This window comes from Molothrus aeneus, chromosome 7 (assembly GCF_037042795.1).
Source record: "Molothrus aeneus isolate 106 chromosome 7, BPBGC_Maene_1.0, whole genome shotgun sequence".
Lineage (NCBI taxonomy): Eukaryota > Metazoa > Chordata > Aves > Passeriformes > Icteridae > Molothrus > Molothrus aeneus.
Genome location: NC_089652.1, coordinates 32316192 through 32339313, shown reverse-complemented (window position 1 = coordinate 32339313; position 23122 = coordinate 32316192). Strand labels below are relative to the sequence as shown.

Genomic DNA, 23122 nt, shown 5'->3' with positions numbered 1-23122 from the left:
TTGTGGTGTCTCAGTATGATAAAGGAATTACCTCTCCAGCACTTTAAATGACCAGGTAGGAATAGCCTGATAACCAAGTATGAGAGACTTTCAAGTTTCTGCAGCCTTTACAAGAGGAGGACACCAGAAGTATTAGGGAAGAAGCTTAACTGAAATTTTACTTACTGGTAAATCAGGAATTGTTTGGTGTAATTAATTTTAAAGAAGCCACACAGTTAAAGAACAGCTACAGGTCTTTATCATACTTACCCTGATGTGTGAGGAAACACACAAACAGCCTGGAAAACAAGGTCTGTGGCAAGATTTTACCTTGCTAACTCTTCTTCATCCTGAAAAATGTATTTCTAATTCATAGAACTTTATGTGAGGAAAAAAGACACTGATCCCTGTCCCCTCAAAGAAGGTTTAGGGTAACACCTGGGATCCTGCTACTACCAGCAGAACTCAACTCTCTGTACTCAGTGTAGTCACAATGTCCCTCCTGGATCAGAGCATGCAAGGAGGGCATGGAAAAGCATGGGAATACTGAGAGCCAACACACAGTTCATATTTATTGAGTAATGTCCACAATACTGTAGCTGTTTGTACATTTGTAGAGTAATGCTGATCTGCTGATTCTCATTCAAACAGATGAAGGTCACTGTAAAGCAACATTGGCACAGGTGGGGTGAGGGGCCAGAGGTGACAGAGCTGTCCCCTCCTGTCCCATCGATGACTGACAGGGAGTGCAGACAAATAGCCTGGGTTAAACACCAGTGAGTTGCTCACAGTGAAACTGAAATGACACCTCCGGGCTGTCATTTCCATCCAGCTTTGGCCCTTGCACCAAGGGAAGGATACAAAGGATCCCAACCCCTCAGTGATGCACTGCAGGCTGTCAGTCAGACTCACTGTCCACTTAGTTCTGTCTGGGAGAAGTGACGAGATCTGGACAACCAGGAGACTTTAGCACAAACTAGAGAATGAACTGTACACTTTAAATAAAAATGAGAATATTTCAGAAGCACTTGAAACAGCGATTAACCAAAAAAATACTGGGCTCTGTGATTATGATTAGTAATAAATATAAATTACCTAATGTTTTTATATATATCAATTTAAGTAGACTAATGTCACTTGATAAAGTCTGATCCTGAAGTGTAAAGCAGCACATTCTGCATGAATTCCAACATGAATATTTGCACACAGCCCATTCAGGTCCGTAATTAAGCTAATGCAAGGAAAGGAAAATACGCTCCCTTGGGACAGAGAGTTTGAAACCACTCCTGGAGCCATTCCAAACCTCGGAGCTGAGTTGCAGTGGCCAGTCCAAGTCCTTGGGAAGCAGCGCTGCGGTCCCTCGGCAGCTCCCCGGCCGTGTCAGAAGAAGGTGGTGTCGGCCGAGAAGGCCCCCGCCAGGCGGAAATCCTCGCGGGTCAGCACGCTGTACATGCGCTGCGGCAGCGCCTTGGAGTAGGGGGCGGGCCGGGGCACCGAGGCGCGCAGGATCACCTCCCGGCCCGCGGGCGGGGGAAACTCCGACTGCAGCCCCTGCCTGCGCTCCTCCGGAGAGCCCGAGCGCCGCAGCTCCTCCTCCAGCGGCACGGCGGGCACCTGCGACAGAGCACAGGGACAGGGCAGCCTGCTGCCTGACACCGGGATTCACAAAGCTGCTCTCAGAGGAACACTAGAAATGGGGAACACGGCTAGAGGCTTTATGTGTACACACAGCAAAGCGCTAATGGGATGCTAGGAAATAAAGCGAACGTAACCAGATGGAAGAACCCTCGTGTGGATGGTGAAGCTCTGCCCAGCTGAAGTTCTGATGTGGCAGTGTGAAGCAAGGGTTGTGACTGGAGGAAATGGCCCCTCCTCAGACAGGGTGCTCTCCTCGGCTCCCTGCAGCTACAGGAGGCCAAGGCAGCCTCCACTTCAAAATCATCAGTGCCAGTACTGCAGTCCTGACAGGCCACCTGCCTTTCAGACTCCAACACTACTGCAGGATGGGCTTTTCATGGCCAGAGAGCCTTGCTGAAATCCCTCTGCTGCACAATCTCAATTGGAGAAGGAGCTCATTCTCTCAGAGCCAGGCAGTAGCAACACTGACACTTGGGTACTAAAAGAAGGGCTGGCATGCCCACTAAACATTCCCTGATTACATATACCTATGGATACACACAACCCCACCAATACCCTAATAGAGTCCTTCCTAATCCAAGCATGTACAACTCCAAACTGGCACCATCCCTGAGGTGTGGCAGAAGCCACTGGCTGCCCCTGTGGTCCCTTGCTGCTGCCCCTCTGCTCCCAGAAGTAGAGGGACCCAGCCCTGCAGGCTGTGCCACAGAACCCACCAGGGACAGGTGCCACGTGTTCCCACAAGAATAGCTCAAGGAAACCAACAGAGAGGATCGTCCCTGTGCTACACTTCACACAGTTACCCTGCTTCTTTCCCAAATATCTATTGGGAAAGTTCCAGAAAGTTCCACACCTTCAGGAAGCACTAGTGTTGGGAATGCAGCATCCAGCTTACTGTTCATCACCACCTCCCCCCAAAACATCAACAAACAAACAGTGATGACAACAAAGAATATAAAGGCATGGCCACATATTTCAGCATCAGAAAACACCAATACTCACTTGAATAAAGGTTTTTGTTTGGTTTGGTTTTTTGAAAGGCTTTTTTTTTTTAACATTTCTCTCTCTTTTCACTATGCATTATTTGGCTCTGAAAATAAAGTGTGAATACAGAAAAACCATTCTGGAAACACAAAGTTACTTTTATGCTCAACGTGTGAACACTAGTACAAACTAAATCTGGCTGCTGCACTATATCCACCAGAAGGTTCAGCTCTATGCAGAGAAGATGAGAGGGAAAGGAGGGACAAAGTTGGTTACCTCATCAGAAGATTCAGTCAGCTTGGAAAGGGATGAGAAAAGAACCAGTGATGAAAGACAGAAACAAAAGCAAGTCAGAGGTGACTTACAAGAGGTTAGGAGGAGACTGTAGGTTTAAGAGACATCATGCACTCCAAGAACATGCACTGGCTATCAGAATTTTCCTGAGAAAACTCAAGAACAGAACACATTATATACAGCTCAGAGAGGAGTCCAGGTTCAAAAGGTAATGAACAGGGAACTCATTTCACTTCTATTTACCAAACAGCTCTCTACTGAAATAACTCGTGGCAGGTTCAACACAAAGTGGGGTTTGTAGCAAGTTGGTTCCTGTCCCACTAAGACACCTTAATTAACACTGACCAGCTGCTAGTGGGAAATACCTGTAACCCTGCTTTAGTTAGTGGCCTTTCAGAATAAAACCCTAGAAATTTGTGCACATCCTAAGGGTACTTAGTAAGATTTGAAAACCCACTCTCTTTAAAGAGGCACGTGCATATGTGTGCATCACTTACAGGGCACAGATCTTGGGCTTTAAAGGGTAAACGTGGCTGGTTAGCAGGTTCAGTTTGCAAACACAATTTCCCTAGACACTGGAATAATAAAAGAAGTGTCCTGATTTTCATTCCTCAGAATAACCATGGTCTGTTTTCAGAATGGTCCTTTTTATGCCGAATTGCAAAATACAGATTATTACAAAAGCATGGATCCCTTTAAAGTGTTTAACACCCAATCACAACATTTTTCCAGCAATTATTTCCAAATGGGATTTCAGGCTGCTACCTTGTTATTACCACTGTAGTGAAATATGAGTTAGAAAATCTGATGCTATAAACAGTTGTAATTCTGATAGAAACTGAAGGCTGACTGCAGTCCATGAGGTTTGGAAATCAATACTTTCAGACTTAATTATTCCAAAGACTGCTTAAGAGAAAAAGGCAACATTTATATCAGTATCAGCAAGGGAAGGGTCTCCAGAAAACAGATGCAACACTGGCAATAGGTAAACTGAATGCAGAAACTGAAAAAGAACTGAAACTTCCTAAGCATGCTGGTTTCCACAGAAAAAATCTCAAGTATTCCAAGCATAAGCCTCAGTTTAGAAGTTACTGCTTCTAAAATATATAATATTATGACCAGTTTCTCTACATTGCTCTGTGAAACAATCAACACTTGACCTTGCTGTGATAAGGCAGAAATTTGTCTTGCTTTAATAGCATTACTGACCTTACTATTTGCAGTACATAAAGCATTACTGACACCTCTATCTACCCAGCTGGCTTCAACTGTTTAACATCCCAGCTCACTCACTCTTCTTTGGTCCTGCAAGGCTCTGTTACTGCCAAAATCATGTTGAACATCACAGAAAACACCTCAAGCACACATATGACAATACATGCAGAAATGCAGACAAAATACACTGGCACCATATGGTAACTCATTGGCTCATTCTGGTTAAATCAGGAGTGGCTGCAGCACAAGCCAGAACTCTCTCTTACCCTCTGAGCATTCACAAACAGCTTGTGAATGATGCTGCCAGCAGGTCCTCTTCCTGCACCAACCACTGACACTTCTGGCTGCTCCAGGAGACTGTTTACAAATCTGATGGAACAAATGATTGAAAAGGAAAAAGGGATGGTTAATCTTTGGCCAGATCCAGTGTGCTGACCTAAATGAGCTGTTTCCTGTGCCAAGGCTTTCACCAAGCATCATTTGCTCAGGGTGAGAACTGGCAGATTCTCTTGCTTCTCTATTCTAAAAGTTTAAGGAAAAAATTCTCCTCTCAGTTACTTAAGAATGAAACCCGGGGTCATAAAGCAGATGTATAAAATCAACAGGAAAGCCTCCATGGTGTTGGCCATGCAGAAGTATTCACAGTTTTCTTTAGCACACAGACATTGCTTGGGTCAGACACCACATCTCTGAACTCCCAACACATACTGCACAAATGTCATCTCTCCCTCCCAGCACAGCAGCAAGAAGTTAACTTGGGTTTTATAACATTACTCATCTTGAGCAGCAAGTAAATAACCTGACAGCAGGTAGTGATGCAAGGGAACATTCCTTGTCACTTCCCATTCAGAGCTGCTCAGTGATGTTTCACATCAACAGGGAGACAAGAATAAGAAAACAACTGTGGAAGAGGCTCTTTCATTCTATAATATTTATAAAAAATACTAAATTTCTAGTCCTAATTTTAGGTATGATAATAGAGTCATCAAATATACCTTTTATATATACAAAAATAGTTAGTCCCCAGTACTGTCAAGATAAAACCAAATCCTATTAAAAAAACCTGGATCAAAGAGATGCTTAATTGGAGGAGCACTGAGGTACCCACACACATCATCTCTAGACAGTCTAGTGACAGGGATACCCAAATATGATTCCTAAGTATTTCTTTATTGTCACCATTGTCTCAAGTACAAACAAGAGCATCAGAGGAAAAACAAAACAACACAGTGAAAAATAAGAATTCGAAAAAAAAAAAAAAAACAAGTCACCTTTGTAGATCTTCTTTCTCCTCTTCATTTTCACATTTCTCTACCCCAAATTTTGCTTTGAGAGACCTTGCCCTGGCAATGATGGCTTCCACACTCATAATCTGAGCAATGATTTCCTGCAAGAGTTTAATAAAAGGGAAAATTAAAAAGATGTTTTTTTAACATTGCCATGAACAGTGCAAAAGTCAATCAGGTTTTCAGCCCCAGCCAGTACAAAAGCCTTACTTCCAACTTCTTGTCCTCTGGACTGGGAAACCGTAGCACTTTGCTGGAATGGGATATTATCTGCTTAATAATCTTCTTAACTGAAGATATATCTTCTACTGTTTCTATTATAAGGAAAGAAACAAAGTTGTAATTATTGACTGCATCACTGTTCCCCCTTAAATATCTTAATAATTTATTAAACATTATTTACCTTCCTCCTTTACCTTGAGTACAGCTGCATGGATGATGCAAGGCAGGAGATGCCTTGCAAGGTCAGCTGGTTTCTGAACTGCAAGGTAATGAAGTACCTGCAACATTAGAAAATTCAATATTTTAGTGATCAAAACTACTTCCCATAGATAAGGCTACTTTGGAAAGATGAATTCACAAGAATGGAACACCACTGGAAGACCTGAGAGGCAGTTTTACATGAATCTGCCCAACAGGCTGGAATGAAACTAAAAATAACTGCATTAGGAAACTAAAATGTTCCTAATGTATATGCAGTTAAAAATCTGGTTTATTTACTAATAATTTAAAAAAATACCTAAGTAACATTGCATACTTTTAGATATGTCAAACACTCTCCTGTACAGCAGCAGGAATTTCCAATCAACCCTAAGCCATGCACTAAACACTTCAGTAACTCCGAGGACACAGTGCAAGGGCCTGTCAGTGTTTAAACGCTGCAGGGAGGGAGGGAAGGGCTGCAGGGAGCACCACAGCCCAGACTGGCACCAGCCCCAGAGCTTTCACCTTCTCAGCCTCCCTGGTGTCATCAAAAAGCCTCTTCTGCCTCCGTGCTGGGACTGGCTTTGCTGTCTCCCAGGCCTCCACCCACATGTTGCTGGGGATCTTCATCCGGGCACTCAGCTCGCCCCTGATGACTTTATTCCCCTTCTCATCGATCACTTCCTCCTCGATGTAGTCCCGGGGTGAGTACCACCTCACAAAGTCCTCCAGACAACAGCCAGGGTTAGCTGCCTGCAGGGAAGAGAGGACAGAAAATTTGTTCCTGAAAAATCCTATAAAAACACAACAGCCTGAGTAGGAGGGAAATATGGTTTAGTGGGTAGAGCACAGAGTAAAGACAAAACTCAGGAAATTCTTTTGTCCACAGCCAACAAACTGTACAGCAGGAGAGAGGGAATAAATCATAAACCAAGACAATGGCAAGGGGTAAAACCCCCATCAGCAGCAACAACAACAAAGAAAATCATCTTCTCATCACCTACTATATGTACAGTCATTACATTTATCAGTTATTTCAGGCAAGCTCAAAATTATATATACTGTTAAGATTCTACCTGGCACCTGCTACATGCAATAAATAGGAATTTTCACTAAGCTTATCTCATTAAAGACTAAAAGAATCAGTGGGCTGCCTAAGTATGCTTTCAGCACTGACTTTCCATCTTTTAACATTCCAATGACAACACTCTTCTTCTTTTGAAAAGGAACTTTAAAGAAGTATCTTCCCCAAACAAAAAAAACTTCATTTTTCATAGATGCAATATGACCACAATTAACTACATCTATAGGTCCAGAACATAAAAGGAATCCCAGTTTTCTATTTGATGTACCTATGAAGTGTATACTTGTGCTTCCAATTATAGTTCTCTACTTTTGAGATTTTAGATTACTTACACCATATATATTTAATATGCCATGAGTCCCTGTTAATAAAGTGATTACTGTTATACTATAAATACTCGAACTGTACAGCACATAATATCCTTTTACCATAAAGACTGCAATAATTAAAAAGATATATATGGCTATTTCATTACAAAATCTCCAATCTTTTTAGTGTTGAGCTCCTGTGATGACAGCAGTGGATGTGCTCTTAGCTCCCTCTGCAGAGCTCAGACAGGAAATGAAACTCAAAACCACAGTTAGTCCAGTCCCAACCTGATCAATGTCTGTTTTAATTCACAACTGATCAATTGTATGCTTGATGTGCTTCTTCCCTTCCCACAGACATTTCATAAATTTACAGGGACGTTACAGTGTAACAGATCACATCCTCATAGATTTTGAAATGTGCCAAGAGTTTTCCCAACAGGTTTCTATTTTCAACTTGAAACTAACTGGAAACTGTTTTGTGGAGGAAAAAAAACCCGTAGAAACCTTCAGACCTGTCCAACACACTCAGGAGGGACAGCTGACTGAAGAAGCAAGCAGTGGATGTCACAGCAGCGCTACCTTGAAGGACTCCATGTCGGAGAGCAGGCAGGCGCTCTGCATGCGCGCCCGCAGGTGAGCGCCCTCCGCCGACGTGCCCAGCTTGGCCAGCACCTCCGACTGCTCCTCCAGCAGGTCCTCGGTCATGGGGGCTGGCTCCTGTGGCAGGAAACACTCTGGGTTACTGACAGCCCCTCCTGGAGACGGTAAGGGCAAGGGAGGAGAAGCAAGAAGCTCCTTCTCAGCCCTAGTTCATTCTGCCTCCTTTGTACTCAGAGGAAATGATCGCAACTTTCCACTGCCTAAACAGTTCAGCCTCAAGTTGTGCACCTGAAGAGGACACCAACAAAGAAACTACACAGAGAATTACCTGGAAATAAGGTAACAATATAAGGATATATTGCTAAAATGCCAAAATCCTAATGAAATCCTGGAAATGTTTGACTGGTTCAATTTTGCTGAGATGAATGAAAATCTACCCAAAGCAATGCAGAATTTTTGCTGTCGATACTGTCAGCACATAATTAATTGAGAACATTTTGCCTGACTACTCTCTGCTCATACATTTTACCCAAGCAAAGCAACACTAATTAGAAGTAACTTCTCCCAGGAGAATGAAAACCACTGTATTCTTCATGCATGGCTGATTTCAAACTACTTTCTGTGACAGCACCACTTCCTATTTCATCCCTGGTCACTCTGCAAGAAAGCTTGTTGATGTCAGGTAACATTTCTAGTTGTTTGATAATAAACCTGCTGTAGAGAATGGCACCAAACCAAATGACTATGGCCTTTTAGATGTGAGAGAGAAATTATGAGAAAAACAAATAGAGCAGCAAAGCTGATCCAGTACTGTGCAAAGTCAGGCAGAAATCTCCGTGGTGCAAGGACCACAGCAGCTCCTATTTTATAGGAAAGAAAGTAAGGAGGGGATGGAAGATGCCTCAAGAACTGGAAATAAAAAGAACCCCATATTTAAGGTAGGCAAGGAATTTTAATTCTTGTTTAAATATATTGTTGGAGTGAAATTTGGTACAGACACTCACTCTCAAATAAAACAAGGAACATGTGAGATTAGCAGCCTCATTCAGTTTTAAAGATTAAAAACAAGCTATTAGGTCAAAAACACCCAGCAATTTTAACAACAGACAAGGCTGTAACCTGCAAACTGTTGCAGTTTCACAATCCCAGGTGAGGCACGTTCTGTGTGCTCTCAGCTCCTGCTCCCTCACCTGTGTTATGGGAACATAGAGAGGCTCTCCTGGATGCAGCAGCATCAGTTTTCCATGTGGGTGTAAACGACCTTCTGGTTTTAAGTTTACAGACTCTTTTGCTCCTTTCTTGCCATTTTCCTGTCCATTTCCTTTAAGATCTTCTGTGTCACTGAGACATTCAAAAAACTCCTCTTCACTGTCACTCCACGATTCCCAAGACTTGCCAAATTCTTTTTCCTTATCAGGGTTATCTCCAGAGTGGTCTCCTCCTTTGGCACCATCACCAGAAGCACCACCAGGTGAACGATCAGACATGCTGCCCCTTTTCCCCTCATCTCTTGCTTTCTTCCTTTCAATGCAACAATTTAGCATCTAATTTAACAAGTTCAAGGAACAACAAAAAAAAGATTGTTCAGCAATTATTTCCCTTATGGAGACAATCATACAGAAAAACCTGTAGAGCCACTGAAAAGGTCTTACAATTCTAAGAGATAACAATTCCACTGAACTTGTTGCTGTAACAAAATTTTTCTCAAGAAATTAATTCCATGCCCAAAAAACACAAGCACAACTAAATCTACAAAACAACGTATTTAGCTAATCATTGCTAAAATTTTGACAGTAGGAGAAAAATAATTCTTAAATTTGGGATATTTACCTGAAGTTTCTGGTGCAGTAAACAACATCTCAGATCTGGAGCGCCATTAGCTAATCTAACAAAAGGTAGAAGTGTAACCATTATCAATTATAAAGTTGAATCTTTCACACATATGTGGTCTTAAATCACACAAAATCTAGAAGAGGGACAAATACCCATATTGAACCCACCCCCACCATTTCAACTACACAGCTCTTCTATTATCTCAACAGCCAAACCCAGAATTTAAATTACATGCATTTCCCAGAGGTCATTCCAGGAGCTCAAAGATCACTCACACTAGTGTGAAACACCCTGCATTCCTGGTCAGTTTTCCAATTGGAAGTTGAAAAGGTAACTGCTTTCAAACAGGAATTAAGCATCTTTGACTGTACTTTTAAAACTGGAGTCATTGCTATACATTTCAGCTTCTATTTTATCAGCTAGTGTAACCATTTCAAAGTACAAACTAGTGATTAAATAGCCAGTCTGTCACATCAACAAAAAACCCCAAATCCCAACCAAAACACCAGAACCCTAAAAGCAGGGTATGTTATTGCTCTACCTCATCTTGAGAGAGCCCCTGGTTTGGTCTGTCCCAAGTTCTGCTGCAGCAGACAGAACCTGGAAGGGCTGGAATACCTGAAAAGGACATTGCACCAGCAGGGCCTTGGAACAGCTCCTTTACAAGAGAGGTGAAACTACACCATAGTAAGTTTTTTTCCCCACCCTCATTCACACAGTGGAGTGAATGTCTAAGTCATTACCACAGTAAGTTTTTTTCCCCATCCTCACTCACACAGTGGAATGAAAGTCTAAGTCAAGCTTCCCCAGGCATCTGGAAGTTTTCAAAGGAGGGCACAGATGCTTGTCCTTACTCCTTGCCCTTTCTTTCATTAAGGAAGTAGGGTAATAAAAACAGAGATAGCATTTGCAATTAAAAAAACCCCAAAACTGTGTGTTTCGAAGTCACAGTGACCCCACTCAGCTCCTGGAACAAAGAACATTTTCTATGACCAAGGAGCAACAGCAAATCTCACCCTGGAATAAGGTAGTTGTTCTCCCATCTGTAACGCATTTCCAGCACAAACTCTTGCCAAAGATGTGCCACTCCTTTGACTCCTCCGTGGTAGAAGTTTATCATACAAAGACACAAAGCTAATTTGTATGTCAGACTGTCAGATGGAGCAGACTTAAACTGACTGAAGAGATTCTAGGGAAGAAATAAAAGAAAGCAAGAAATACAGAAACAATGGCATTGTTTTCCAAAACCATGTGAGCTCTTTCCTATTTGTAAGTGTAAGTGGCTAAGCAACATTTAAAGCTTAGAAGATACCAAAAACTACAGTATTTGGAAGAAAAAAGGAATTCCAAGGAAACAGAAATCATCACTATTTCTACCCAGAGATTCCACAAAGGTAAATTCATCTTTTCAAAAGCTAAGTATTACAAGATATAGAGCAAGCACAGCAAAGTCTATATAAATACACACTCAAAATTGCCTTCTCTCTTGTGTCACTCAACAAAACTTACATAATCTTCATTCTCTGGAGGAGGATTGTTTCCTGCTGAAGTGCTGGCTCTGTTTTCAAATACATCTGCAAGTTTGTCAGCAGCATCAGGAAATAAGAACTCGAAGAAAAAAAAATTAAACCTTCCATCAGTATGGTTTTCCTGCCTTTTCCACTTTCTCTATAAAGTTACTGTTGGCTTCACAACAGCAATCCCTATAATTAAAATTGCTAGCAGAGTTCAGAGATCAGTTTTAGCCCACTTATAGTACACAGACTTGTAATAACTTGGGCTGTTCCCAGAAGCTGATAAATGCAATTTGAGCACTGGAACTGACATCAGATATCTTTAAATCCGCCACAGGCTCTAAAGCAAATGCATCAGTGTATGAAGTGCATGTGCTCTCTGAATCCATGTGCAGGGACAGCTCACTCACCAGGAGAATGGTGTTGAGCACATCATTGTTCAGAGGAGACTCATCCACACCTCTGTGCTTGCGGATCTTCTTCTTGGCACTGTGAACCATATTTGTGACTGATAATTTGGGGATTGGGACTGGTGCTGGCTCCGTGAGCTTTGACAGCGCATGGGTGATATCAGCAACCTCTAGCAAATAAAATAAAAACAATTAGAACAAAATAAAATAAACCCCCAAGCACTAGAACATGTCTCTTCAAGAGTTCACCTGTCTTAACCAGCCTGTTTATCTTGTATTAATATTTAGCTCCTTGTGAACCTCTGCTGCCAGGTTCCTGGCCTGACATTCACTGTTCTTAGCTAATACAGGCAGCAGAAGGAGGTCACAAATGAGTCACAAACTGTCCTTGACTTAATTCACTAGATGAAGTCTAGACTGAGCTGGCTGCAGGTAGTGCCTGCTGTAGCAGCACTGCTATTGCAGAGTTACCAACAGAGTATCCCAAAAGCTTGCTGAAGACTCAGTATTTAAACCTTGTTTATACAGACCAAGAAACACACTGCAGGTAACAAAGACTGCTCCAGCATATGCTAAAGCCTTAGATAAATATTAAATAAATCCTGTATTAATCACTGGCCTCATGTACTGTAAGCACGACTCTGTTTTAGAGTCCTCAGGTAAACTTCTCAAATCAAAAGACGGGTTTTTTTCAGACCTACTGTTGGTAAACTCTAGAATGTCTCTTACAATAAACTGAATTAATATTGTTATAAGGAGAGCTGACAAATTTAAGTGAATAATTAGGAGCAGCCTGAAAAAGCCCATCTTGGCAAGCCCAGCGCTAAGAAGGGCTAAAGGAACTGTATGCCAAGCACTATGAGTTATACACACCCTCCTCAGTCTAACACCTTTTTAAGCTCACTAGCAAGCTCCTTCTTCAAAACTAAGGTCAAGTATAACCAAGGAAAATACATTGATACAAACCTTCCATACAGAGGGAAGAACAAGTGACAAGCAGCAGGAAGAAAGGGAATTTTCACAACATACATCAAGAAAAGCCAAAGAGAGGGACAGAGACATCAAAAAGATGGCAGTATTTATATAGTTGGGACAAAGCCTGAATGCTGGTCAGATAATTTGGGAAGTTTTAATTTTCTTTTTTTCCTCAAAAGTCATTAAAATGGAGAGCATGAGAGCAAAGCCTTTCAAACAGATGAAAGACTCTTTAAACTGGCTGTTGACATGTACTACAGAGTATAAGAAAAAGGAGAAAGAAGTGGAAAAAGCAAAAATACATAAAACTATACAGACAAATTTGATGTGTCCCATAACCAACTCTTGTACATTCTAGTCAAATTTTAAGCTTTTCTATTCTTGTAAAAAGAAACAGACACAACATTAACAGAGGCAGTTGTCCCTCTGGGACTCTGGGAGCTAAACTTGTCTAGAATTCATGAGAAATCTCACCATGAAACCCTGGCCAGAAAATTCCCAGGAGTATGTGTAAGAGTTAGAAATACCAGTCAAGATAAGGGTACAGGGAAGGTAAACTAGCACAAAACAATTAAATACATGTAACACAAATCAACTGGATTTTAGTTTTACCTTTTCCTTCCTCATCAAATGCAGACCTTCCAAGTATCTCATCCGTTGACTCCTTCCGACGACAAAGCTTGAAGAACTCAGTAAGGAAGTCCCCTGGTAGAGGAACAAAGCTCCTGAACTCAGCCAAAATTCTCACTGAGCAATGAGCCAACACTAAATTATGCCCCAAGGACAGTAATTTTTATCTTTTCTTCCCAAAGAACATCTGATAATTTGTTCTGAAGCACAAATATCTTATGCACAAAATCCACATAATTAAATTACCCGAAGCACAAAACCCACATAATTAAAGCTTAGGTAAATGCACACCCAGGCAGCTCTTGGCCATCTCTCCAGAGTACAGCTCTGCCTGCAGTTTAATTCACCCAAAACAAGATAAAACTTGGAAAGTTTTGAAGCCCTTTTCCCCGCAAGCTTAAAGGCAAGGACGGACAGAGGAGTACAGCTCTCCAGAAGTATTAATCCTCCCTGTCAGAAAGGTTGGTTCAACTAAGGAGATGGATACATGCAAAACACACTTAATAAAACGGGAAGATTCTAGGAAATCTAAATTTTCACAGAACACAGAGAAAATTCTTATTCTCTGGAATCTGGTGAAATAAGAATAGCAATGAATTTCACCATACACAGACACAGAATAAACTACAACAGGAACTTATGTAAGTACAAAGCTTGTACAGTGCAAAGCTTGTGTTCTTGAAAAAGAAACCCAAAATACTATTCACTCCAAAAAATGAGGGAAGTGAGCAAACAGGCCATCAGGTAATCAACTCAACCCTAACTTCATAACTTGGTAGTTTTAGTTTAAAAGCTGCAAGAGAAGACAGGAAATTCTGATGTCTTACCCAACAGACACTGAGGGTTATCTGCTTTTCTAACTCTCACAGACCACTGGGGTGCTTGAAGTGGATCCAGGTCACTTAGGGGAAAAAAATTTAAAAAAGAAAAAGAAAAAAGAAGAAAAAGAAAAGAAAAAAAGAAAAAAGAAAACCAAATGCCACTGTAAGTGTTGGAAAGATGAGTATCAAACTCTCAATAAATGTCATGTGAGATCACCACGTTACATAGGAGAACATGACAAGCAAGAGTCCCTATTCTCATGTGTGTGCATGACATGAACAAGAAACACTTCTTCCTCTTTAGCAGAAAACCTGGATGACAGTTTTTGGGAGAGGGATATCAAGCAGTGAATTGTTTTTACCTTTCAAGCTCTACTAAAATCTTTTCCAAGAAATATGTGATACACAAAATTTTCAAGTCTAACATGAGAATATGCTCAAAACCAGGGGTTTGTGTTCTGTTGAGATTACAACACAATAATATTTTCTCACAGAAATGTATTTCAAAAGGTGTTTTCCCAAATGAGATGTTCTATCAGCTGACATTAGCATTCCTCAAAATGGGTTCTTTTCCACACGTGAAGCCACACAGTGTTTGAGATGACACCAAGATGCAGCAGTGAGCAAAAAAGCACTCATTTGCAACTCAGGCAAGATACTTACGAATAAACATCGTTGTCAACAATTATCCCTTCTGCAAGGTGAGGCCATGTTGTAGCTAAATGCAGCTCACTGAAACAAAACCAAATTTCAGTCTTTAAGCAGCAGAACGTCTTCCCTTCACCACAGTTAATGTTCTGAAAGGTATTTGTGATAGCTCATATTTTATTCTCTCTTTGTCCTCCAGTAATTTTTCTCACTGCATACATGAGAGCAAGTCCAACCTTTGCACAAAAGTACATAATTTTTAAGGTTTATCTTGAGGTACATTTCAAGATAATAATTTCAGAGATAAATGGGGTACTGCAGAAGTTTATTGTAAAACCCATATGAGATTGAATCTGAATATCATCAGACAATTTTACAAATGGCCTTATTTGTTATTAAACCATTACCCTTCACAGATGTTTCTGATGCACTTGAATAATTAAGTATCTGTTGGACATGCTAAGTGGCAGGTTGGCAAAGCTAAGATTTGAAATAACACACCTTTAAGTCCTCCATTATGAAATTTATAAACCAGTTTTCTGAACTCTTCTCTTACCTAATAGGATCTTCACAGGCACCAAATGGTAACTTCCCAAATTCCAGGCCTCCAACTTCTCCCCCAACTAGAGCATCTATATCTGGAGAAAAATCAACACATTTTCCATAAAGAATTTGTGGAACATTTGAAGCAGCTTATCACCTTATTTCACTGCAGAGACTGTAACTTGCAGGATGACCAGAGAAGGTGACTGAGCTAGGAGAACACAATCCTAACACAGTCAAAGTAATTGCTTCCAACAGAAACTGAAACAGGACATTCAAAGGGACAGATACAATTCTTGTCATTCCTGTTGAGGGGAGGTTATTCCCTTCATACAGACAGTGATGATAGATATAAAGACAGCCCTAAAGATTCAATGTTGGCACAAGAACAGACACAAAAGTGCCATAAAAATGCTTGGGCAGGAAATCAGTTCCAAGCAGAGAAGGAAGACTGGGAGAGCAACTCTGCAGAGTGAAAAAACAACTACTTTTAAAAGTTGACAATTTTATCAAAAGAGGACTTAATCAAATAATCTGGGGGATTCCCTGTAGTCCCAGGTACTCAGAGATGCCCCCCAGCACCCTCAGGCACTTCCCATGGTATAGCCTTCAAATATATAAATCAAAACCAGACAGCCTCCACTGAACAAAAATTAAAGTGGGCAATAATAATAATAATGTATTGTAATGCCATTATAATAATGCTGTTACAGCATCTGATCTGCAATTTTAACTGCATCTGGCAAACTGTTTACAAACAAAACAAGTGAGGGATTAGCAGATGAAGTATCTGGATAACCTAATTACATAATTTCTTCTGCAGAAGAGATAAAAGACATTGAAATTCTTTGGTTTTATTTGAGAAGAGCTAATTGAGTGATGGTATATAATCCTCCCAGTGAACATAAAACCACAACTGCATGTAGCAAGAGCAGTAAAACTGATGCTGTCCATCTCCAGTTTCTGCAAGACACTTTGACACCCTTAACCACAACTCTGCTGCTAAAGGAGTGAAAGTTATCCAAACTGCTCCAATCAAGAAATATGATCAGAGTGATACAACTCATCCATGACAAACCTGAGATCCTCACTTAGAGAATAACTACAGCAAGGCAGAGAGACTACAGAAAATAGATTTTGTCTGCAGAAACAATAAAAATATAAAATCTGTGGAATTCATTTCCCAAGTTCTTTAGGTAAACTTGGTTAACCAAAGAGGAACTATCACTTAAAACAGCACTGATTTTCTCTCTAATAAGCAGGACTCTCTTTAAACATGTTCAACATACATTCCTCAGCTACAGAGCACAGAATCAATCTCACTGCACAGCTCTTCAAAACATAGGATTTTGATTACTGTACTTTTTTAAGCAAAGGAAAGCCAAACGATTAGAAAACCAAGGCCACATGAGTTCTGTCTCTCCAAATGTACCCTAAATACCTCAAGCTTGTTATGTAAAATTGCTACCAAGCCAAGGAAAGAACTGGGGCATTTTAACTGTTCCATCACCTTGTACCTAAAACACCACATCAGTTAAGGAGGAACTAATATCTACCTTTTTCCTATGGGTTTGTTTACCTTTGAAAAGTTTATAATTTATTTTCTGCTACTAACTATATAGAAATATTTCTGTTAAAACCAAATCCTTGATACTCAAGGAAGACAGCACCACCACCAAGAATAAAAGAGATCATTTTGAGACTACCAAACAAGTAACTACCTCTGTTTTTCCTAAACAGTATCACTATGGCATAAATTTATCAAGTCTGCTTTATATACTTTAGATTTAAGACTACACATTATTTCTCCCCTTCATGCAGGGCTACTATAACAAAAGGCTTGTTCAGAAATTCCTCCTGCATTAAACTTAGTATTGTGTCAACAATAATAAAAATCCAAACCTTTGCCTCAAGTGAGGTCCATACAGTATTTTCTGCTTTTCCCATTGTTAATACACTTAGACAGTGAAATACCAAAGTAAGGTACTTTATGGAAACAATTGACAAAAACTCCCTCAAGGTATTAGCATCTTCTAGAATATGAATCTAAACATTTACCTAAGAAATCCAGGGCACAATTCTTCACAGATTTGGTCACTCTTTTCATTCCACATAGATACCACTATTTTAGAAACATCATTGTATTTCTAAATGCTGACTAATCCACATTTCCAGGCACAGCCCTACCCAAAACATCTGTCTCAGCCATAAGCTACAACCTGAGAGCAGCTTTAAGCTGGCTGGCTTATCATACAGGGTGGGACTGGACTGAAGCCTTTCCTAGCAAAGCAGAAAATGCTAGAATTCTTCTGGCAAGATACACAAATATTTTCTTTAGCATTGTTTGGCTGTCTGAAAATGAGTTATTCTGAGGACACAAGTCTCCTACCTGGTGGCTGCTGTGGCCAGAAGTACTGCTGCCAGTCCTGGAGCACAAAGGTAAGGCGAATAGCCATGCTAACTGGAGGCAGAGGTGTTAAAGGGCAGCCCTTCAAAATACCAGAGAACAAATCCAATGTAAAGAGTATCCTCTCAAACACTCTAGGGGTTGAACATACATGATACATAACATCAGTTTATACTTACAATCTTGGTTTTGAAGATGTCCAGCAGCCCTGACAGGTGGGTGTACTGGCTGGGCACCTTGCGCAGATGAACCATCTCAAAGTCCGTGCGCACGCCCGGGCCCTGGCACTCCCCCACGTACATCCGGCGCCACTTGTGATGGATCTGCACGAACAGGGGCACCTGACTGCACAACAGGAATACTGCACATCATTCAAGGGTCCTGCTGCCTTGCAGTCTCTAAAACCAGCTGAATATCCTAGCATCATTTCAACATCATTTCATCCTTTAGAATATATTTTCTCTTAGACAAGCACACTTTGAAACACTTCACAGGAATCACAGAAAATCACTGTTAATGTCATTAAACAGAATGCCCAACAAATTCCCATGCCATAACCACAGCCCACTTCATGACTTCACTTACCTCATTTTCAGCCCATATAATTTTTGAGGAAGATTAGGAAGTTACTGTTACTACACATAGGGAAGAAATCCCCTTGCTAAAGCGATGTTTTATAAATTACATATTATTCCTACAACTTCTAGTAGTTTTTAACAGCCCTAAAGGTTTTTAAAGAATAATGAAAATAAACAAAACATTGATTCAATCTTTACACATGGGGATTTTTAAAATCCTTCTCTAACAATATTACACAAATTAACAAAAACCTCTGAATGTATTTTGCTAACAATTTAATACATTTTTCCTCACCAATGCAGTATGCTGGAGTTTTACCTGGACATGTAAAAAGGTTTATGCTTTCACCTACCAGCCAGTGTTGCCCAGTGCAATGGAAATGGAACTCAGCAAGAGGTTGCACTTGGATTCACTAATAACAGCATCGTTATTCGCAGCCGGAGCAATAACCACAAACTCACGTAAGCCGTACCTTGAGAGACAAAGAGAAAAAAGCACTTTTCTAGTCCCTGGCAAGCCAGCTGAAACACAAATCTTAAAAAAAATTGTGACCTGGAGAACCTAATTGTCACCAACAGACTGTGAAATCTGTTCATGATGCAAGTACCTCTTTATTTTTAGAGAGGTCAAGAACTGAGTGGGTATGGGGTGCTGCAGATCCTGAACTCACAAACCACCTGAGTGTAACAGCATTCCATCACTGTAATGTGTTTGACTGGGAGCACTTCCAGCTCTAGCAGTCCTGAGGTTTTCCAGTTTATGTTCATAATGACTGAAAGTGTTTATACATAAAACCAATCTCTCCAGAACAAATCCTATTATGTGCTCAAGATTTGCATTACTAAGAATATAATTGTTGTTTGTTAAGGTGGTGCAGATTTCCTTTTTAAGAATGTACCTAAATATTACATATATAAAAGCCTGGTTAATATATGAAATTGAGACAAATATTTGGGGGGAAAAAAACCCAAAGATAGGCCCACTACAGCAGGCTTTTTTTGCACTTTTGTCTTGTGTCCAGTCTAAAGAATCATTTTACTTAAGCTTCAACTGATTGTGCCAGATTTTCCAGCTGCTATGCTCATTTGCAGTAGAGATGAGAGGCAGCACACATACCATCTCACCAGACAGTGGGCTCGAGGAGGAAAGTCATTGTTCATGCACAGCAAGTCCTGCATTGGCAGAGGAAGGGCATCTGTGACAAAAATTGATACATGATCAATGTATCATCACATCCATCCAGCTCACTTACAATTGCCTTGTATTAGCACTGTGTGAATGCAAAGCAAACTAAAAGCAGAAATGTCAGATCACACTCATCAGACCTCAGAAAATCCCACACAGACACAAATCAGCACACTGTGGACTCCACATTCTGACACTGTCTTCTGGCATTATCCTTACAACTATGGAAGGGAACCATCAGATACCTTCTCCCAGCTCTTCTTTCCCATCTTTGTCACTGGGTTCTTGTACAAGATAATGATGGGTAACTGAGAATTTGAAGTCTGCAAATGAAATTTCATCTGATTTCTCTTCCCATGTTCCTGTGGTAAATATACCCTGCATATAAAAAAAGAAGATGATATCTCATAAATTTAGGTTAACATTTATTTGTCTTTAAAAGTCTTTAAATTAGTCTTTCAAATATTGCCTATGTGATCAATAATGTTTATTCACACTTTTCTACAGCCTAATGGCTTGGCATGATTTCATTTCAATAAGCAGTTCCCAAAGCTCTTCATTATAATGGTAGCTGGCTGCTAAAATCCATGTTGCCAATAATCATGTTCATTCCAAAAATCAGATATCATCTTGCAGTCTTCAGAACTATATGGCAATAAAGACTTGCATCCTCCCATATGCAACTGCACATCTGTTACAGCCTCAGCTTTGCCCAGAGACAGAAGTTTCCCACCAGGGATTTCATCTATATCTAAACTGTTTTGTGCAAATATTACCTTGATATTTACCTTCACCAACAAGTGATTGTTTTTACCTACAACTTACAAAACTTATGTAAGAATAATTAATTTTTAAACAAAATACAGCATGGGAATGTCTAAAAAATCAGCACCCCTGCTCCTACTAAAAGCAACTTGGACAATCCTTAGATCTTACAGGGTGTTAGGAAAAGAGCTCTGGTCTAGAAAAGAAGACATGTAGGAATACAGGGAAAGCTAAAGTGCAATTTATTATATGACATAAGTTTTATTCCAAATACTCTGTACCTGACTAGAATGAAAAGCAACGAGATTCCCCTGGAAACACAGCAGCCATTCCACACAAACCAGCTGAGTTTATCTGCATTACTATGCAGAAGAGCTCAGCAATTTCCTCTGCATTTCACAGGACTGAGAAAGCATCACAAAGGCTCTAATTAGACTCTGAAAAAATCTCTCCCATCTATGAAACACACTGAGTCACAAGTAGCACTGTGCAAACCTCAGCCATAAATATATGAGGTGTGACAAAGGCACAAGGCAGGACAAAAAGATTCCTTGGGTATTTAGAGCAGCTTCAAGCATTTTTCCAGATTCAAACTTCGAATTTTAAAAAAATCTCTAAGCACTACGGGAAGATCCATCTTTGTCAGGGAAACAGCCTGTTTGGCAGATGACCCACCAATGAATTTACAGTAATCGTTTGTCAAATTGACACTTCTACAAGTGAAATTCCCTAATAAAGTTATTATCTGCCACACCTACAAAAACAGCAATAGATGAAATACATGTGTACATTATTGTATTACTAATTAGCAATTCAAATTCTACAGGAAAATTCAGAAGCAGTAACTGACCTTCTCTAGAGGTTTGCCTGAAGAAATCCCAATAAGTTTCCAGTCATTCAGTACTTCTTCTATTTTTGAAATAAATCTATTAGGAGGGAAAAAGGCATTAATATTTGCTGAACACTAAACCTGTATTATAATACAGCCACCTCAAAGCAGACAGTGTTGTTCTGCTATGGTATTCCTTAGAAAAGCCCAAAGAACAAACAAACACTACAAGTATCACAGTAAAGGCAGAAAAACTGCTTCCTTGTACACTAAACAGTCTTCCTATGCTTAAATTTCACATAACAGTTACTTTTAGCTGTGAGCATCTTTTGACTGTTTTAAGAATCTCACCTTTTCTTTTTCTGGTACTGCAGCACGTAACAGCTGTAGCACATAACTCCTATTTCATTGTTAACAGATAGATAATCATTTAAGACAAAATTATCACTAAATTCAGATTTAAAGTGCAGCACTTGAAATCTCTTGTCTCCTGTCATAAACGTTATCACTGCTGGAAAAAGCATTTAAAAAAATAATACATTTAAAGTACAAGAGCGTTCTTCGCCTTAAATTTCGTACATTGTTCTACTAACTTTTAAAGGCTTCAGCTATGAGATGACTGTCTTAACAATCAGACAGCTACTTAGAAAACACATAAGCCTTCTGAGTGTATATTCTAATCCCTTGCAAACAGGTATTAAACCGGACCTTAAGTTCAGAACCAGCTCGACTAGAGCCTCTTAACCCGTTCCTCGGCCGCGGCCTGAGCCTAAGGCGGAACAGCCGGGAAAAGGCTCCGGGAAGGGCTCCGGGAGCTCCCGGCCGGGGGGAGCGGCTGCCCCGGCGGCAGCGGCCGGGCCGCGCTCGGCGGAGACCCCGGGCACTTCGCGCCGAGTGAGGGGCGAGCAGCTCCTACCTCTCCCACTCGGAGGCGGTGGTGAAGTCCGTGATCTCGAACACCTCCGACTCGGGCTGCGGGGAGAGAGCGAGAGAGGCGGTGAGCGGAGAGAGCAGGGGGAGGCAGAGGGACAGTCGGGGGACAGGGAGCGGGCGGGAGGAGCGGGACACGCACTCACTTCGCTGTCCGCCGCCATCTTGCGCCGCTGCCGGCCCCCCCCAACGGCGGAGGCTGCCGGGAACGTGGCGGAGGGCGGCACCTCCTCAAAGCCCGCACCTCCCTCACATCCCGGCGCTCCCGGGCTCGTTCGCAGCTCAGTTTCCCCTCACAGTGTTTCTCTTGGGCTCTCTTTCTTGTCGCCGTGGGGCTCCCGCACAGCCCGGTTCCCGTGTCCCCAGGCTCCCCAAGCCGTGTCTCTCTTTCCCGGCCGGCTGCAGCCCCTCACGGGACGCCCGCGGGCGCAGTCGCTTCGCACCGGCGCGAAGCTAAAGCGGGGACGGCTCCCACAGATTCTCCGTCAGCGAGAGTCGAGAAGGGCTCCCTCAGATGTACGAGTAACACAGCCCTTGTCAGCCAGCCTGAGGGGACTGAGGTGTCCCCCAGAACTGGTGTCCCTGTCCCCGCCTAATCCAGAGCCTTCCCTGTCGCTTGTGTCGCCTGGAGAGCGGCGAAATCCTTCTGGCATGCAGCAAAGCAGCTCCCTTAAACACACTTTTAACTGAGCTTGAGCCCACTATACCTCTTGTATTTTGTCTTGCCTCTTAGCACAGTCTGTTACTTTAAAAAGAGAGGAAATACCCTTAAAATCTGCGGCTAGAAAGGACATTACAAATACTCCTGAGGGGACTGAGTGCGAAGTAAAAATGACGTGAAACATACCAGGTACTAAAAGCATAAACGGAGGTAAACATAAGATAGAAAAAGGCTTTGCTTTGTGAGCTGAGAGAACTTGTGATGGGAGCCTGAAGCGCTGCCGTTCAGCTGGGCTGTGTTTGTTTTCATCGGTCACTGCTGCTCTTTGAATTAAACTCCTGCCAGCCACATTCCCCCGGCCTGAGGGGGTTACCTGGGCGACACGGTGTAAACTCAGCAGCCGGAGTGCCTGCCGAGGAGCTGCCTCGGGAATGGCTCCTGCCTGCTCCGCACTCAGGGAAACAGCCGAAAATAAAACCAAAGTCTGTGCCATTGCTGTCGAATTCCTCGCTGGCCAGCGAAGGAAGGCAGCTGCGAGCTGAAAATGCTCTCTGATTTCCCTTTGGGTTGCTGCACCT

The 23122-nt window shown here is 41.5% G+C and overlaps 1 protein-coding gene across 2 annotated transcripts; it reads right to left on the bottom strand.

The window, feature by feature from the left end:
• Positions 1 to 531: 531 nt before the first annotated feature.
• RAB3GAP1 (RAB3 GTPase activating protein catalytic subunit 1) lies at positions 532 to 22084 on the bottom strand. Of its 2 annotated transcripts, XM_066553075.1 has the most exons (25): positions 22030 to 22084; positions 21870 to 21925; positions 20975 to 21050; positions 19605 to 19737; positions 19291 to 19369; positions 18527 to 18646; positions 17775 to 17940; positions 17578 to 17677; positions 15202 to 15283; positions 14661 to 14729; positions 14004 to 14077; positions 13159 to 13251; positions 11572 to 11741; positions 11157 to 11255; positions 10664 to 10836; positions 9645 to 9699; positions 9005 to 9358; positions 7794 to 7931; positions 6345 to 6572; positions 5800 to 5896; positions 5607 to 5710; positions 5382 to 5497; positions 4377 to 4479; positions 2878 to 2898; positions 532 to 1593 (listed from the first exon to the last, which is right to left on the bottom strand). In XM_066553075.1, the coding sequence occupies exons 1-25, from the start codon at positions 22045 to 22047 to the stop codon at positions 1360 to 1362; spliced, it is 2958 nt and encodes a 985-aa protein (XP_066409172.1). In that variant the 5' UTR covers positions 22048 to 22084; the 3' UTR covers positions 532 to 1359. The 2 variants fall into 2 exon arrangements, with proteins under 2 accessions (XP_066409172.1, XP_066409173.1); XM_066553076.1 differs by lacking the exon at positions 2878 to 2898.
• Positions 22085 to 23122: the final 1038 nt, after the last annotated feature.

What these genes read in the sequence shown, in the direction of transcription:
- RAB3GAP1 (XM_066553075.1), bottom strand. An exon ending in ATTTGATGAGGAAGGAAAAG is followed by an intron (nt 11,742 to 13,158) that starts GTAAAACTAAAA and finishes TTTATTTGCTAG; the next exon opens with AGGTTGCTGATATCACCCAT. An exon ending in AACAACTACCTTATTCCAGG is followed by an intron (nt 9,700 to 10,663) that starts GTGAGATTTGCT and finishes ACCTTTTGTTAG; the next exon opens with ATTAGCTAATGGCGCTCCAG.